The 18,575-nt window shown below is 40.2% G+C and overlaps 1 protein-coding gene across 22 annotated transcripts in view; it reads left to right on the top strand.

The window, feature by feature from the left end:
- Positions 1–18,575, top strand: part of epb41l3a (erythrocyte membrane protein band 4.1-like 3a) — a 198,091-nt gene that overhangs the window by 103,062 nt on the left and 76,454 nt on the right. For 17 of the 22 annotated variants that reach the window (XM_063065757.1, XM_063065685.1, XM_063065767.1 and 14 more), the window contains exons 7-9: positions 2,120–2,338; positions 6,275–6,362; positions 10,482–10,646. In XM_063065757.1, the coding sequence (XP_062921827.1) occupies positions 2,120–2,338; positions 6,275–6,362; positions 10,482–10,646 (472 nt within the window). The remainder of the gene's footprint in view (positions 1–2,119; positions 2,339–6,274; positions 6,363–10,481; positions 10,647–18,575) is intronic. The other 5 variants (XM_063065694.1, XM_063065711.1, XM_063065832.1 and 2 more) reach the window with 1 other exon arrangement.

The following is an 18,575-nucleotide window of genomic DNA, read 5'->3' as shown; positions in this document are numbered from 1 at the left end:
CAGACGTTCTTTGAAGAATTAATCAAAACTTATTGGACTACAAAGTGTAAGCTAGCTGATCTCACTGTTATTCTACCGTTAAATCACACTTGTACATTTCTCCGTGGGAGCTTACCAACGGGAGTTGGGTCCATCAGTCACAGCTTGGCCCTGAATGGCATCATGATCTTTCATAACATGTTTGGTATCATGAGACAGGGAAAAGCAAGACATGGTTACATAACAGGCAAAGAAATCCTTGACAGCTGGTTAAACCATGCCTCTGGCTTGGCAAGTTGTCAACACCTCTGAATGTTTATGCCGCCCAGAAGACTTCAGTCTCGTTTAAAATCCATTAACTGTTTAAAATTAATCAAGCATTTTAAAACTGAAATAATTAAGACTAAGAAGACTTTTAAAAAATAAGCTCAAGCAATTGAACGGAATCTAAAAATACTGACCGTTTCAGCTGTGATGGGGTACGTATCTCCTAAGCAACACACATCAAAGTTGCTGGTGAACGCAGCAGGCCAGGCAGCATCTCTAGGAAGAGGTACAGTCGACATTTCAGGCCGATACCCTTCGTCAGGACATTTCTTGAATTTCCAGCATCTGCAGAATTCCTGTTGTTTACGTATATCCCAACTTCATTTTCCCTGTGATTTAGGGATTCATTTAAAAAGAAAATTGTGTCCATAAGACATAGGAGCAGTATTAGGCCATTCAACCTATCAAGTCTGCTCCGCCATTCCATCACGGCTGATTTATTATCCCTCCTTAACTCACTCTCCTGCCTTCTATCCGTAACCTTTGACACCCTTAGTAATCAAGAACCTATCAACCTCTGCCTTAAGTACACCGAATGACCTAGCCTCCACAGCCATCTGTGGCACTGAATTCCACAGATTCACCATCCTGTGGCTAAAGGAATTCCTCTTCATCTCTCTTATAAGAGGACGTCCTTGTATTCTGAGACTTTGATATCTGGTCCTAGACTCCCTCACTCTAAGAATCATTCCCTCCACATCCACTCTATCTGGGCCTTTCCCCGCTGCTGCCCTCACTTCTGGACACATATTAATGAAAATGCCAAAGCTGCTGTCTTTTAAACAGGAAAATATCAGCAGCTTACTGCCACTCTCACTGGAGAGAAATTTAAGAGAGGAAGCAGCATATCGGTAAATTTGCAAGACATGTATGCCATATTGTGTCAGAGATACAAGTCTGAATCCCATCAGCTAGTTTGGAAATTTGAATACAGTTAATGTATTTGGAATAAAAACGCAGTGATTAAACCATGAAATGGAAGTGTTCACCCATCTGATTCACATCTTGAATAAGGAATTTGATTTTCCTTTCCTAGCTGAGTATGTGACTTTTCGATCCACAGCAATACTGTTGATTCTTATTGCCCTCTGACAGAGCTGAACAAGGCTATTCAATGCAGAGCAATTAGACCTGACTATAATGCCCATGTCCTGAGCATGCAAGTTTTACAAATTATCTTTTTGCATATAACAATAGTTTTAATAAACTACTTGGGAACTTATAAAATCATTATATGAAAATAAACTGCTTTTGTAATTTGATTGTTTAATATTCCTGTGATCTCTCTAAATTTCATTATTAAGTTGTACTCCACTGAAAGCAAAGAATGTCTCCAGTGTTGAGAAATTCTCAAGCTGCCAGAAAGAGACATCTGTGACTTACTCCACTAAATTACATCGGTTCAGAATAATCAACGTGGAATCTTCATCAAATTCATATTCTTTTTTTAAAAAAAGAAATAATGTATATTCACAAACAAGAGAAAATCTGCAGATGCTGGAAATCCAAGGCAACACACACAAAATGCTGGAGGAACATCACAGGCCAGGCAGCATCTATGGAAAGAAATGAACAGTCGATGTTCCAGGCCGAGATCCTTCATCAAGGCCAGAAGAAGAGTCCCGGCCCGAAACGTCAACTGTTAATTCCTTTCCAAGGATGCTGCCTCTTCTGCCATGCAATACAGGTCTTTTTTCATTTGATTCCTGAAAAAAATATTGATTGTCATTTCTTAAGTCTGATGCCACAGTGAATGCTGCTTACCTCCAAAAGTTTGGAAGATCTCAAGCTTTTTCTTTATCCTCCCATCTAGGTACTACTTGTGTCTGCAGCTGAGGGATGATGTTGTCTCTGGACGATTGCCGTGTTCTTTTGCCACACATGTCTTGCTTGGTTCATACACGGTCCAAGCCGAACTGGGGGACTATGACCCAGATGAGTACGGCACTGAGTACATCAGTGAGTTTCGCTTTGCTCCGAATGAAACTAAGGAACTGGAAGAAAAAATAATAGAACTACACAAAACCCACAAGTACGTGTAACAGTACTTAGGCATGTACAGTAATTTGATAGTTTAAAATTGCTGGCAGCTTTCACTGAGTCATTTATAACTAGTCCATAAATTTAGTGGACAAGGCAAGTCATGTGCCACTAATAAATCCTAATTGCCAAAAAAAATCAACAACATTTTGCTTTGATATTTTAATTATAAACACTTATCAAGACTATTTGGCCTATCAAGTCTGCTTCACCATTCCATCAGGGCTGATTTATTAACCTCCTGGACCCCATTCTCCTGCCTTCTCCCTGCGACATTTGACGCCATGATTAATCAAGAACCTATCAACTTCCGCTTTAAATATACTCAATAACCTGGCCTCCACAGCTGTCTGTGGCAAAGAGTTCTACAGATTCACCTCCCTCTGGCTAAGGACATTTTTCTGTTCTAAATGGACATCCCACATTTCTGAATCTGTCTCCCTCTGGCCCTTGACTCCCCCACTATAGGAAACAATATAGTCAAGTCAAGTCACTTTTTATTGTCATTTCGACCATAACTGCTGGTACAGTACAGAGTAAGAGCGAGACAACATTTTTCAGGACCATGGTGCTACATGAACAATACAATGAACTATGTGAAACAGAACAAAACTACACTAGACTACAGACCTACCCAGGACTGCATAAGGTGCACAAAACAGTGCAGGCATTACAATAAATAATAAACAAGTCAATAGGCACAGTAGAGGGCAGTAGGTTAGTGTCAGTCCAGGCTCTGGGTAGTGAGGAGTCTGATGGCTTGGGGGAAGAAACTGTTACATAGTCTGGTTGTGAGAGCTCAAATACTTTGGTGCCTTTTTCCAGATGGCAGGAGGGAGAAGAGTTCGTATGAGGGGTGTGTGGGGTTCCTCATAACGCTGTTTGCTTTACGGATGCAGCGTGTGGTGTAAATGTCTGTAATGGCGGGAAGAGAGACCTCGATGATCTTCTCAGCTGTTAGCCTAACCTTAGTGGTTGGGGAAGTGTGGGGGTCTATTATTAAGGATGAGGTTTTGGGGTACTTTGAGATTAATGATAAAATAACTCAAAGTCAGTATGGTTTCTGTAAAGGGAAATCTTGCCTGATAAATCTGTTAGAGTTCTTTGAGGAAGAAACAAGTGGGGTGAGCAAAGGAGAGACAGGATGTTATTTAGTTGGATTTTCAGAAGGCGTTTGGTAAGATGCCACACATGAGGCTGCTTAACAAGATAAAATCCTATGGTTTTACAGGAAAGATACTGGCATGGATAGCAGAATGGCTGACAGGCAGAGGCAGCAAGTGGGAATAAATGGAGTCTTGTCTGGTTGGCTGCCAGTGACTAGTGGTGTTCCTTAGGGGTCAGTATTGGACTTCTGCTTTTCACAATGTTTGTCAGTGATTTTGATAATGAAATTGATGGCTTTGTGGCAAAGTTTACCCGTGATACGAAGATAGGTGGAGGGATAGGTAGTGCTGAGAAAGCCATGTGATTGCAGCAAGACTTACGTTTGTAGATAAATTAAGAAGAATGGGCAAAAAAAGAGGCAATGGAATACAGTGTTGGGAAATATATGATAATGCATTTTGGTGAAAGGAATAATAGTGCAGACTATTATTTAACTGGGGAGAAAACTCAAACATCAGAGGTGCAAGGGGACTTAGGAATCCTTATGCAAGACTCACAGAAGATTAATTTGTAGGTTGAGTCTGTGGTCAGGAAGACAAATGCAGTGTTGGTATTTATTTCAAGGGGAATGGAATATAAAAGTAAGGAGATAATGCTGATACTTTGTAAGACATTGGTCAGGCCACTCTTGAATATTGTCAAAGGTTATGGGCCCCATATCTCAGAAAGGATGTGTTGTCATTGGAGCCCAGAGGAGGTTCACAAGGATGATCCTGGGAGAGAAGGGGTTAACATATGAAGAGTGTTTGGCAGCTTTGGGCCTGTACTCACTGGGATTTAGAAGAATACATGGCGGGGATCTCATTGAAACCTACCGAATGTTGAAAAGTCTGGATAAGGGGTATATGGAGAGGATGTTTCCTTTGGTGGGGTAACCAGAACTGGAGGGCACAGCCTCAGAACTGAAGGATGACCTTTTCAAACAGAGGTAAGGAGGAATTTTTTTTAGCCAGAGAGTAGTGGATCTGTGGAACACTTTACCACGGACTGCAGTGGAAGCCAAGTCCGGGGTATTTTCAAAGTGGAAATTGATAGTTTCCGAGAAGAGAGGTATATGGGGTTGAGTGAGATCCAGGATCAGTCATGATGGAATGGTAGAGCAGACCTAATGGACTGAATGGCCTGAATTCTGCTTCTATGTCTTTTGGTCTTATCCTCTCCACATATTCGATATTCGATAGATTCAATATTCGATAGATTTCAATGAGATACCCCCTCATTCTTCTAAACTCCAGCGAGTTCAGACCCAGAGCCATCAAACACTCCTCAAATGTTAACCCTTTGATACTTGGGATCATTCTCATGATCCTCCTCCGGACTCTCTCTAATACCAGTACATCTTTCTTAGATAAGGAGCCGAAAACTGCTCACAATACTCCAAATGCAGTCTGATCAAAGCCTTGTAAAGTTTTAGCATCACGTCCTTGCTTTTGTATTCTAGTCCTCTTGAAATGAATGCTAACGTTGCATTTGCCTTTCTTACCATTGACTCAACCTGCATGAGGACTCCCAAGTTCCTCTGCACCTTTAATTTCTGAATTTTCTCCCCATTTAGAAAACAGCCCCAGCCTTTCTTCCTTCTGCCAAAGTCCATGACCATGAAATTCCCTAAACTACATTCCAAGTGCCCATTCCCACAATCTGTCTAAATCCTTCTGCAAACACATTGCTCCCTCAACACTACCTGCAAATAAAAAAAAATAAAATTGATTACTAAATTAGATCTATGAGAAACAAATTATGGTAAGCCTGAAAGTAAAACTTGTAAATTTTGTAATTTATCAAATGTTTCTCTTGATGTTTTTTCCTTGGGCACTGTCTTGTGTCTTTTTAAACAGGAATTAAAAAGCAGACGACGACAACAGCAAACAGAATATACACAGTGCTTCCTGTGGATAACAATTTAATTAGCTTCACTAATGCTAATTCCCATGATATAGAACAGTTGTTTACCAGTGACCCACTGCAAATCATTTTGGATTGAAAGTTGTATGCTGGCTGTGCATACAGTCTGCATACATTGGAGCATTACTGACTAATCAATGATATTAAGTGTCTCGTGTTTTTAATTTTAATTCTTCAGGTATTCAAATTTTGGTTAAATTATTCTTCAGAGATTTCAATCTTTATCTAAATGAATGTATGAAATACAGTTGTTGAGGCTATAAATATCAGTTTTTTTGATGCCTTGTTGGCTACATGTTTAAAGTCAGGAAGAATCTGATTTATTTGGCTATTTGCAACATGCATTTCATTTCTCTGAGGACATATTGTAGTTTCCCTTTTAGCAGTAATGAACCTGTGTCCTCAGTTCATCTCACATTAGAGTTACATCTGTTGTCATTAACCCAGTGATTTTTGTGTTAGGAAACATGTGGCCTACTTGCTTGGTCTTTAAAATGCAGGATACTGCCTCTGTAATTAATGACCTATGTGTGGAACATTTGCATTTGGTCTTGATGCTGGGAATCCACCCGAAACGTCGACATTTCCTTTCACAAATGCTGCGATTGTTGCTCCAGATTCCTGCATCTGCATCTCGTGTCTCCTCTAACATTTCTTTTCTAAGCATAAATATTGCCATTTTATACATAATGTTTTCTACCCCTGGTTATTTTGTAAGAGGATGCTTGGCCGTGCATGAAAATGCACACAGTTGGAGAGGTTTTTTTTTGCATTTTTGGATAGATTTGTAACATTCAAAATGCTGAACTTGGTAGATGAACTGAATAAAATTCTAATTATTGTTGATAATTTTTAGGGGCATGTCACCTGCAGAAGCAGAAATGCATTATTTGGAAAATGCCAAAAAGCTGTCTATGTATGGAGTGGACTTGCATCATGCCAAGGTACAGCTAAACGCAGTGTTGTTATTTCAGAATCCTTTCATCTCTGCTTGAATAGACTGACATGTTTACTGCTGCAAAGCTTAATTTGATAAAAATGAAATACTTACCAATAGTGATACTGAGCCAAAGAACCACAGTACTGGAGATGCAGCTGTTTTATTCCAGTTGATTGGAACTCTTTTCTGTCTGTCAGTTCAGCTGTATAAATATAAAAGCTGATTAGAGAAAGGAAGGAAATGAGCATTACTTTGATCAATCAGATAACCATCAAAGTACAGTACTGACCTACAGTATAAATGGAATCAGCAAGTAGTTTGCTGTTTCATTAGAAATGTACAGATCACACAACAGTTCGTGAACTTTGATTAGCTCCAACAGTCCTTCATTGCCATAATGTGAAATGAATACAGAGAGCAGCCTAGTTTAAATGTAAAAGTTCAATGTAAATTTATTATCAAACTATGTGTATGTCACTGTACACTACCTTGAGATTCATTTTCTTGCAAGCATTCACAGTCGAACAAAGAAATACAGTAGAAACAATGAAAAGTGACACACAAAGACTGACAACCAATGTGCAAAAGACAAACTGCGCAAATACAAAAAAATAAATAAATAATGCTGAACACTTGAGTTGTAAAGACATTGAAAGTGAGACAGTAGGTAATGGAATCAGTTCAGTGTTAAGGTGTGTAATGTTATCCACACTGGCTTAGGAGCTTGATGATTAGAACATAGAAATCTACAGCACATTACAGGCCCTTTTCAGCCCACAATGTGGTGCTGACTGTGTAACCTGTTCTAGAAACTGCCTGGAATGACATAGAACATGGGTTGTAGGGTAATTGCTGTTTTCTTGTGACAGCGCTCCTTTTAGAGCTGCTCAATGGTGGGAGGTGCTTTGCCTGTGATGGACTGGGCTATATCCTCCACTTTTTTCATTAGTAGGGTAAACCTTGTACCTACAGTTCATGTAAATGTTTTGCGATGTATGCAATTTACAGATACTTGGCCTCTGCCTACATCTGATGCATAATCACAGACCAAACATGCAGGCACAGGGCTATGTCAAGTACGATGAAAAATTAATGCCAGCTGCAGCTCAGCCGGTAGCACCTGTGTGAGGAGCTTGTCAATTCAAGCCAAGTGGTCAGAGACCTAGGTTAACAATCTGTAGCCCGGAAGGACTGCTGCACTGCTTAAGATGAGGTATTGAAATGAGATCCCATCTGCTGTCTCAGATAGAGGTAAAACATCCATTGCTATGATTTCAGGGGAAATGAGGGACGTAAACCTCAGGGTTCTGCCTAATATTTATCACTCAATTGACATCACCAAAATAGGTTATCCAGGCATGTTATCTTGCTGAGGGCAGAAGGTTGCTGAATTCAAATCGTCATGCTTCCTCCATTACAATCATGACCAGACTTTATTGTCATTGCTAAAGTGGAAGTGAAGGGTGCTAATGAAAGTCCAATTTTTTCAGTTATTGTTTATATTTAATCATAATAAGCACCATCAAGTGTGGAACACCTGCGGCACTGATTCCTGAAAGGAAGATACTTGCTTTACTCTGCCGATCGGGTAGCATAGTGGTTCGCACAATGCTTTACAGTACCGGCGAGTTGGGTTCAATTCCTACCACTGCCTGTTAGGAGTTTGTACGTTCTCCCCGTGACCACGTGGGTTTCCTCCGGGTGCTCCAGTTTCCTCCCACAGTCTAAAGACATACTGGTGGGTAGGTTAATTGGTTATTGTAAATTGTCCCATAATTAGGCTAGGATTAGATCAGGAGATTGCTGGGTACCATGGCGCGAAGGGACAGAGGGCCTATTCTGCACTATATCTCAATAAAATAACATAAATATAAATAAATATTTCCCCATGTCATACTCCAACACGGAATCCTGCTGATTTCCTTTAAACTGTCTGCTCTCCCTGTCGAAACCTGCACTTTGCCTTGATCTAAATTCTTTAGATGTGGGTTGGCAGAATTCATTATTTTGGAAACATAACTTTATGTCTAGAAGTCATTGTAGCTCAGCAGGCTAAAACAAAGTGAGTCAATGAAAAGGGCAAGTTGCCTGCTGCTTATATCCAGCTAAGAACAACTCACTTGTTAGGGATGAAGGGCCTCGTCAACTGTTTATTCCTCTCCGCAGGTGCTGCCTGACCTGCTGAGTTCCTCCAGCGTTTTGTGTGTGTCACTTATTGTGGATTGGGTTACAGATCTATTTGGCATTGCCTGTGAGTGGTTTCAACTCTCCAGTCACCCCTTTTGAGGTCGTTTCTAGGCTGTAGAGTGATAAACTGACAGGTTTATCAACAGCAGGTTACCGACTACTTGCCCAACTCTGACAATAGATTACCAGGTTTATTTCAATTTGCATTTATAAAGCTCATTAAGTTCCATAGAGTATTCCTTACCTCTTCACAGAGCTGTTATCAGGCAGATGTAAAATGCAGCAGGTACTGGAAATATACAATAGAAAATGAAAATGCTGCAAGTTGGGTATTATCCGTGGATGAGGTTATCAACTTGAAACATTCACAGATGCTTCCGTATAATCAAGATGTTGTCTCAGGTCACGTTTCTACTCAAAGCAGACTTTGTCTCACATTTTACCCTGAAACTTGTAAAAGGGCTCTGGTTGGTGGGTAGAGAGGGTATTGAGGTGCAAGTAGATTAGCCCCAGTACATATGAAATGGAAACTTCCATTTCAAGAGTGGTGAACACTGAACACTGTACTACGAATACAAAGGTAAGCATGAAATGTGTATATAATTTGGGAAGAAAGTGGAAGGGGTCCTGGAAAGAGGGATAATTGGCAAAGGAAGCAAATCAAATATAGGGAAAGATTGGGAAAGAAGCCAGCTAGGAATTAATAAACAGGGGACAGGAACATTTAGTGTTCATTTAAGTGATATTGGTGGAAGCCAGTGATAGGATAAGTCACCATTCCTGAGCCCCATTCTTTCCTATCAATATGAGAGGTAGTTTGGAAGAAGTAGTTTTACTTTGCTTTTACTGTTTGTAAATTTTTAGTGATGTGATTCCATACTTAGCCAAGAATATCTTGACCTTTGCTGTATTTACTAAGTTACAGCTGATTCTTTGATTTCTGTGCCTGATTTGTTGCAGAAATTTTTCTGTCTGCCATTTATATTAACCTCGGATCTAGTACAGTTTTTAATTGCTTAGAATGAAGCGACCAAAAAGAGAATTTTTTTTTTTCATCTCCAGCCATTCCAGTTGGCTGTAGTTCTTGAAGAAACTTGTAGCTTTTCTTAAAAAGTAACACGCACAAAATGTTGGAGAAACTCAGCAGGTGAGCTGCTGATCTGAATAGAAATTTGACTTGAGACTACATCTTGCTAGAAGATAGCCAGGTATATGGAGAGGAATAAACAGTCAACATTTCAAGTCAAGACCCTTTATCGGGACTTCGTTCAATTGTTTATTCATTTCCAGAGATGCTGCCTGACCTGCTGAGTTCCTCCAGCATTTTGTGTGTGTTGCTCTGGATTTCTAGCATCTGTAAAATCTTTTCTGTTTGGGCCTTTCTTTCAAGTTTTCTTGATCTGCTGAGGTAAAGTTGGTGGGAATTGGATAAATGTGGCAGATATGACTATCAGCTTCAGGTGTTCTGCCAGAGTTACCGTACACATGCTGACAATTCTGAAGTGTTTCTGATACTTGACTAATAGAATCATAGCAGTTATTCCACTGGCAAAAGTTCATTAATACAAGACTCACAACATCCAGAGTAAAGCCCATTGTTTTACTATCAGGTTATGAAGACTGGGCAGTTAGATGGTACTCCACATCTGCGGAGACTACTGCAATTGAAGTACAAAATTGTGGACTAGTTTTTGGCAGCAGCCCAATATCAGAAGTACTCAACCCTCTATCCACTGGAGCCTAGCGGAATTGTTCCACTTCATTTATAATGTTCTGTAAGCTTTGAAACCCTCCGCATTGAGATACTTGCAGGTTCAGATATAGTTTCAGGTCGGCCATTGCTATTTTGCAATTTTGGATAATAACACAACAATATTTTATGAAATTTTGTGTTTAGTGATGATTAAAATTACATGTCAGTGTTTTGCTTTGCAAGGATTCGGAAGGAGTTGATATTATGCTTGGTGTGTGTGCAAGTGGCCTGCTCATCTACAGAGACCGGTTGAGAATAAACAGATTCGCCTGGCCAAAGGTTCTCAAGATCTCGTACAAAAGGAACAACTTTTATATCAAAATCCGGCCCAGTGAAGTAAGTTCAAATGTAAGCTTTGGATCTACTTGGATCACTACTGTAATACTTGTACAAAAAAAGTTGCAAACAAGATCTGAACGTAATTAATAAATAACTGAATTGCTGCCTAGGTTCTCTGCAAAAAAGGTGTGGTGTTTCACTTATGACATAGGAGGAGGGTATTTCACTCCATTGACCTGTAGACGGCACAGAGCAATCCCATCCCTCACTAATTTTCCATTAACCTGATTTCTCCATATAGCCAGCATCTCTCACTTACATAGACTGTGTATCTCTTTGGGATGTGGCAGGAAACTAGAGAGCCAGTGAGAACATGCAAACTCCATAAAGACAGCACTAGAGATCAGAATTGAACTGGAGTTGTGAGGCACCAACTCTACTGTGTGTGTCACAATTAGACAATTGTACAGAGTGGAAAGTGACTGTTGAGTTCTGTTGGCCCTTAAACAGATACCTTTCCAACATTAACTCCACATAGACACATTCATAGAACAGTATAAAACATTACAGGTCCCAGGGCCCATGATGTTGTACCAATTTTTTAAACTTACAGTGCCTATAAAAGGTAGTCACCCCATTTGGAAGTTTTCATGTTTTATTGTTTTACAACATTGAATCTCAGTGGGTTTAATTTGGCTTTTTTTTGACAGTGATCAACAGAAAACGACTTTTCGTGTCAAAGTGAAAACCAATCTCTACAAAGTAATCTAAATTAATTACAAATATAAAACACAAAATAATTGATTGCATAACTATTCACCCCCCTTTCATATGACACACCAAATCACTACTGGTGTAACCAATTGGTTTTAGAAGCCACATAATTACCATTGCAGTCAAGGTGTTTCAATTGATTATAATAAAAAAAACATCGGTATCTGGAAGGCCCAGCTGCTGGTGAGTCAGTATCCTGACAAAAACTACACCATGAGGACAAAAGAACACTCTAAGCAACTCCACAAAAAGGTTTCTGAAAAGTACAAGTCGGGAGATGGATACCAGAAAATCTCCAAGTCACTGAATATCCCTTGGAGCAACAGTCCCCAACCACCGGGCCGCAAAGCATGTGCTACCGGGCCGTGAGGAAACGATATGAGTCAGCTTCACCTTTCCTCATTCCCTGTCACGCACTGTTGAACTTAAACATAGGGTTGCCAACTGTCCTGAATTTGCCGGGACATCCCCATAATGGGCTAAATTGGTTTGTCCCATACGGGACTACCCTTGTCCCGTATTTCCCCCACTAAGGTAGGGCGTTCCTATGAAGCCTTTCGTGCCGAAATGGTGTAAAGCAAAGAAGCAGTTACCATTAATTTATATGGGAAAATTTTTTGAGCGTTCCCAGACCCAAAAAATAACCTAGCAAATCATACCAAATAACACATAAAACCTAAAATAACACTAACATATTGTAAAAGCAGGAATGATATGATGAATACACAGCCTATATAAAGTAGAAATAATATATGTACAGTATAGTCGGGAAGATTAAACCAAAACCGATTTGTGGGGGGATAAGAATCGGCACGTACGCGCATGCGCACACAGGTGCCCACACAAGGCTTCATGGTCATGGTAGTCTTTCTCGGGGTAAACCCAAGTGTCCCATATTTGACTGCTACTTTTGTCCCTTATTTTGAGAAAGTTGGCAACTCTAACTGTAAAAGACATGTTGAGGTGAGTTTAACCCTACTTGAAGATCCTCCCCCGCCCCCACAACCGGTCGGTCGGTCCACAAGAATATTGTCAATATTAAACTGGTCCGTGCTGCAAAAAAGGTTGGGGACCCCTGCCTTGGATTACAGTTAAGTCAATTATCAAGAAATGAAAAGAATATACTGTAAAGAAGGCACAGCTGTAAATTTGCCCAGAGCAGGCCGTCCTCAAAGACTGGGTGACCGTGTAAGAAGGGGATTCGTGAGGGAGGCCACCAAAAGACCTATGACAACTGTGGAGGAGTTACAAGCTTCAGTGGCTGAGATGGGAGAGAGTGCAGATAAAACAACTGATGCCTGGGTGCTACTCCAGTTGCAACTTTATGGGAGAGTGGCAAAGAGAAAGCCATTGTTGGGGGAAAAAAACTCTCATGAAATCTCAGCTAGAGTTTGCCAGAAGGCATGTGGGAGACTCTGAAGTCAGCTGGAAGAAGGTTCTATGGTCTGAGGAAACCAAAATTGAGGTTTTTGGCCATCCGACTAAAGCTATATTTGGTGTAAGCCTCACGCTGCACATCATCAAAAACACACCATCCCTACCGTGAAGCCTGGTGGTGGCTCCATCGTGCTGTGGGGATGCTTCACTGCAGCAGGCTCTGGAAGGCTTGTGAAGGTAGAGCATAAAATGAATGCAGCAAAATACAGGAAAATCCTGTAGGAAACCCTGATGCAGTCTACAGGGGAACTGTGACTTGGAAAAAGAATTGTTTTCCAGCAAGAAAATGATCCCAAGCATAAAGCCAAAGCTACACAGAAATGGCTTAAAAACAACAAAGTTAATGTCCTGGAGTGGCCAAGTCAGGATCCAGACCTCAATCTAATTGAGAATTTGTGGTTGGACTTGAAAAGGGCTGTTCACTCATGATCCCCATGCAATCTGACAGAGCTTGAGCAGTTTTGTAAAGAATAATTGGGAAATTTTGCAGTGCTCAGATGCGCAGAGCTGATAGAGACCCATCCACACAAACTCAAGGCTGTAATTGCTGCCAAAAGTGTATCTACTAAATACTGACTTGAAGGGGGTGAATACTTATGCAATCAGTTATTCTGTGTTTTATATCTGTAATTAATTTAGATCACTATGTAGAGATCTTTTCTCACTTTGACACAAATCTTTTTCTGTTGATCAGTGTCAAAAAAGCCAGATTAAATCCACTGTGGTTCAATGTTGTAAAACAATAAAACGTGAAAACTTCCAAAGGGAGGGAAATACTTTTTATAGGTACTGTACTCCAAGTCAAATCTAACCCTCCCCTCCCAGGTTGCCCTCCATTTTTCTTTCATCCATGTTCCTGTCTCAGAGTCTCTTAAAAGTCTTTAATGTATCTGCCTCTACCACCACCCCGATCGTGCGTTCCATGCACTATAAACACTCTGACATCCCCTCTGTTCATTGCAATAGAATAATTTCTGTTCATGTGGTTGTTTAGAAGTTGCTTTTAATTGCCACATTATTTAACAATGTAATAATAGTCCATATCACATAAGCATTATATTAAATTGAATTATAATTCTCAAAACACAAAATTATGTAATTCTTAACATTGTTGATTAACAATCTCTTTTCTGCAAGAGACTGATCAGACACTTCTGTAGCTGTCTCTATCAGGAGCACTTATAATATCTTGCTTGCTTGCATTATTTCCACAAAGCTCCAAGAGATCTATTTTAATGGTTTCTCCACGGTTTGAAACATTTCCATATTTTAAGATGTACGACAAAAATAACTATGGAAGCAGAGAAGCCCAATTTGCAACTTCATTGTTGGACGTTCAAGATTAGGTGGCCTGGATTCAGTGAGAGTATGTTGGCAGCTCTGTATCCAGCTGCAGGCTTCTCCTCTGCCAGGAAATTTGGGATTTCCATACCACACAAGTCATGAACCTGCAGGCATCTATTCCCTGGCCTTACTTCAATTGCACTCTGATGTTGAACCATCTGCTACAGACTTGTGTCTGTCACAGGGAGTTCATTATTTTCTATAAGAACAAATAGCTGCGGGGCTCTGTTTTTGTAGTTTAAATTTTTTAACTGTTTTGATTTTATTGAAATATTTTAAGTATTTGAATTTTGTGAGCAGTTCGGCTTAGTTTCCATAATAATAGTGTAAGTGGCTGAAAGATATTCAGTGCTATTTACACCTGTATTGTGGATGTGGTTTGTTCTACCCCTGCCACGTGGAGCTATTTATATCACAGATGGCCCTGCTACTGAGCAATTTCCTTGAGCAAGTTCTCACTGAGGGAGACACAGGATGTTGGTGGAAACTTTTAGTAGGTCAGCAGTGAACATGTGCAGCTCACATCTGTCAGCAGATTCTGGGGCATTGTGAAGCAAATTCTGAGCCTGCCTTATCTTGCTGCTAAAAAGAGAAATTCAGGTGTTCTTTTAAATAAATAAGATAATGAGTCTGTTATTACCAAATGCAGGAGGTAGACCTTAAGATATCTCAATCATGATGTGCTCGTCTACTATTTATTAATAATATTTCACTAGAACATAAAATACTACAGCACAGTACAGGGCCTTCAGCCCAAAATGTTGTGCTGACCTTATAACGTACTTTAAAATTAATCTGACCCTTCACTCCTATGTAGCCCACCACTTTTTTTTCATTATCAATGTGCTTTTCTAAGCAATTCTTAAATGTCCCTGCCTTTACCATCACACCCGGCATGACATTCCATGCACTCACCACTCTCTGTATTAAGAACATCCCCTCCCATACTTCCCTCCACTCACCTTAAAATTATGCCCCCTTGTATTAGCCATTTCTGCCCTAGAAAATAGTCTCAGGCTATCCACTCGATCTCTGCTGCTTATCATCTTGTACCATCTATCAAATCACCTCTCATCCTCCTTCACTCCAAAGAGGAAAGCCCTAGCTCGCTCAACCGATCTTAATAAGACATGCTCTCTAATCCAGGTAGCATCATCAGTCCTGATAAAGGGTCTTGGCCCAAAACATCGACCGTTTACTCTTTTCCATCGATGCTACCTGGCCTGCGCGTTCCTTCCGTATTTTGTGAGTGTTGTTTGGATTTCCAGCATCCGCAGATTTTCTTGCCTTTGGGCATCTTGGTAAATCTCCTCTGCACCCTCTATAAAACAATGACATTATTCCCATAATAAGGCAACCAGGAATGAATGAAAGTTTGAATGAAGGGTTTTTGAGAGCTTGTTTACGAAAGACATTCCAATTCTGGCTAAAGGACAACACAATTCAGCCGGCAAAAGTACATTTGGAATAGATCAGTAAAGTGCTGTTCGCTGCCAGTCATTTTGGATTGATGCCACCTCTTTTGTTTGTATTTTGAGTAGCTGCATACCAGCCTTACATGTTGCATTTTCAAACCTGATGTCATTACATTTTTATTTCAGTACGATATGATAATTGACAGATGCCTTTCTGGTGCAATGAACAGCCCTGCACTCTATTTTTAATTTTGTATTTTGATTAGCAATTTATTCATCTCTGCAGTGCAGACAAAATCACAATGAGTCAACATTATCCTGTCATAGATAGTTAATGCCTAGTTAGATGAATTTGTATCAATTTCAAATTTGTGCAACTCTGCAAATATTTAGAAATTTCGTACATAAAGTAATCTTAATTGCAGAAAATGGTGAGGATCTGTATTACATGTTGTCAGTGAAAACTACATTTCAAATATATTACCCAATTTTCGTCTTACTGTTTTATAAGCAAATATAAATCCAAGATAAAATACTGAAGAGGGCTATTTGACTAAATAAAATCTCGCTTTTTCTTGGAAATCCCTAACTTTATTCCAAATCCATCAGAATTTCAGCTGATAAAGCTGCTTGGGAAAGAATTTATTTGGGCAGTAAATCAAAATTACTAGCTCACTTTCAATGAGTGTTTTTTGTTTTCTACCAACAACAATGCAGAACGGAGTAGGATAGTACAAACCAAGCTCTTCGATGTACTCTTGAATAAAATATTTTACTGTTGTTTGTGTTCCTATGGCCTGTAATGCACTATTTGAATTACCTTGTTTTCACAAAAATTTTTCTGTAATCGTCCACTTGCTATAATTAATTTGCCTATGCCGTCATATGCAACCCTGAGTTTCATTTTCTTGCAGGCATACTCAATAAATCCATAACTGAATATTAACCATATTAGAATTAGTAGGTGTTCAACCAGCATGCAAATACAAAAATGGTTCAAATGGTTCCATTTTAATATCAGTGAATGTTTACAGTATACAACCTGAAAATCTTACTCTTCATAGACATCCGTGAAAAACAGAAGAGTACCCCAAAGAATGAACAACAGGAAACCAGTTGAACCCCAAAGCCTCCTCCCAAGCACAAGCTGCAGCCAAAGCATCAACCTCCCCCTCCACCTATTTCAGCAGAAAGCGTCAAAGCCCACCTCCAGCCAAGCAACAGCAAACCCCAAAGAGAGACCATGACCTGCAGTCAACAAAAACTAAAGCTTGCCCAACAGTTTGACATGCCACAGGCTCTCTCTCTCACTAACAATGGACAGGGAGATGTTACCTGTATCACAGCAAAAGGGGAGACTAACATACAGAAAAAATAATAATAAATGAGCAATAAGTATCAAGAAATGGTTATGCATATTATCAAGTAGTTTCTACATTTTGGAATTAGTGTTTGCATGACAAAGTATGTAGATAGAGCTGGAACACACCTGAAATGATTGAAGTAGTTTCATGTCACTGCCACTGTACTGCTAAGTCCCTTATCTGTCCCTAACAAATGCTTTCCTAAAATAGTACTGCTTTTTCCTATCCTGTGCGGTTTAAGGGAAGGAAAAAAGAGAAATATTTTCTGTTGCCAACAGCTTTGCTCATGAGTGGATTAACAAGAAGTTGAATTTCATTATCACTTCTTAACTCAAAACCAAGTGTATAAGGAATCATGCATTTTCTGTTTGTTTGTGAATCCAGAGCATTCCATGTATGGTACAGGTCTGCTAGGCTTTTGAAGGCAAGTATTGTCAAGGAAGGCTGCAGTGCCTGTTGCCTTGAAAACTGGCTTCCTGCTAGTTTGACTTATCCAACGGAACGAATGGGCACTAAATTTGTATCGAATATTGAAAGCCCTAGATAGAGTGGAGGTGGGGAGGATGTTTCCAATAATGGGAGAGTCTTGGACGAGGGGTCACAGCCTCAGTATAGAAGGACATCCCTTTAGAACATACTGTGGAGAAACTTCTTTGGCCAGAGGGCGGTGAATCTACAGAATTCAATGCTACAGATTGCCGCCACGGCAGTATATTTAAAGTGAAGGTTGATAGGTTCCTGATTAGCAAGGATGTCAAAGCTTACCTGGAGAAGGCAGAGAATGGAGTTGAGTGGGAAAGTAATTCAGCCGTGATCAAATGGTGGAGCAGACTCTGAGGGCCAGGTGGCCTAATTCTGCTGTGTCTTATGACCTTACAGTCTTTTTGTGCAGTTACAAAGAAGGCACGATAGCAGCTATATTTCATTAGGAGTTTGAGGAGAATTAGGATGTCACCAAAGACACTCACAAATTTCTACAGACGTACTGTGGTGAGCATTCTAACTTATTTCATCACCATCTGGTATGGCGGGGTGGCGGGGGGGGGGTGTCGGTGCACAGAATCGGAAAAGCTGCGGAAAGTAGTAAACTCTGCCAGCTCCATCGTGGGCACCAGCCTCTCCAGCATCCAGGCCGCCTTCAAAAGGTGATGCCTCAAAAAGGCAGCATCCATCATTGAGGACCCCCATCACCCAGGACATGTCTTCTTCCCATCGCTACCGTCGAGGAGGAGGTACAGAAGCCTGAATGAACACACTCAAAGTTTCAGGAACTGCTTTTTCCCCTCCACAATCAGATTTCTAAATGGACAACAAACCCATGAACACTATCTCAGTTATCCACCTCTCTTTATGCGCTACTTATTTAATTTATATTTTATATATACTTACTGTAATTTATAGTTTATACTATTATGTACTGCACTGCACTGCTGCCACTGAACGACAAATTTCACGACATATGCCAGTGATATTAAACCTAATTCTGGTTCTGAACTCCAAGGTCAGTAATTCGAGTATGTCAGACCCAAAGCTTTCACATGTATAGGCATCTCTCCAAGCCTTGGGTGGCACAGGTGACAGGTGGAAGATAAATAGAAAGCATTAAAGTAGATGTGTAGATAACTGAAATATTGAAACAACCTGGGAGCAAATGTGGAAGACGT

The sequence above is a fragment of the Mobula hypostoma genome, chromosome 1, assembly GCF_963921235.1.
Source record: "Mobula hypostoma chromosome 1, sMobHyp1.1, whole genome shotgun sequence".
Lineage (NCBI taxonomy): Eukaryota > Metazoa > Chordata > Chondrichthyes > Myliobatiformes > Myliobatidae > Mobula > Mobula hypostoma.
The sequence above is the reverse complement of the archived record's forward strand: the minus strand, read 5'-3'. Positions and strand labels throughout refer to the sequence as shown.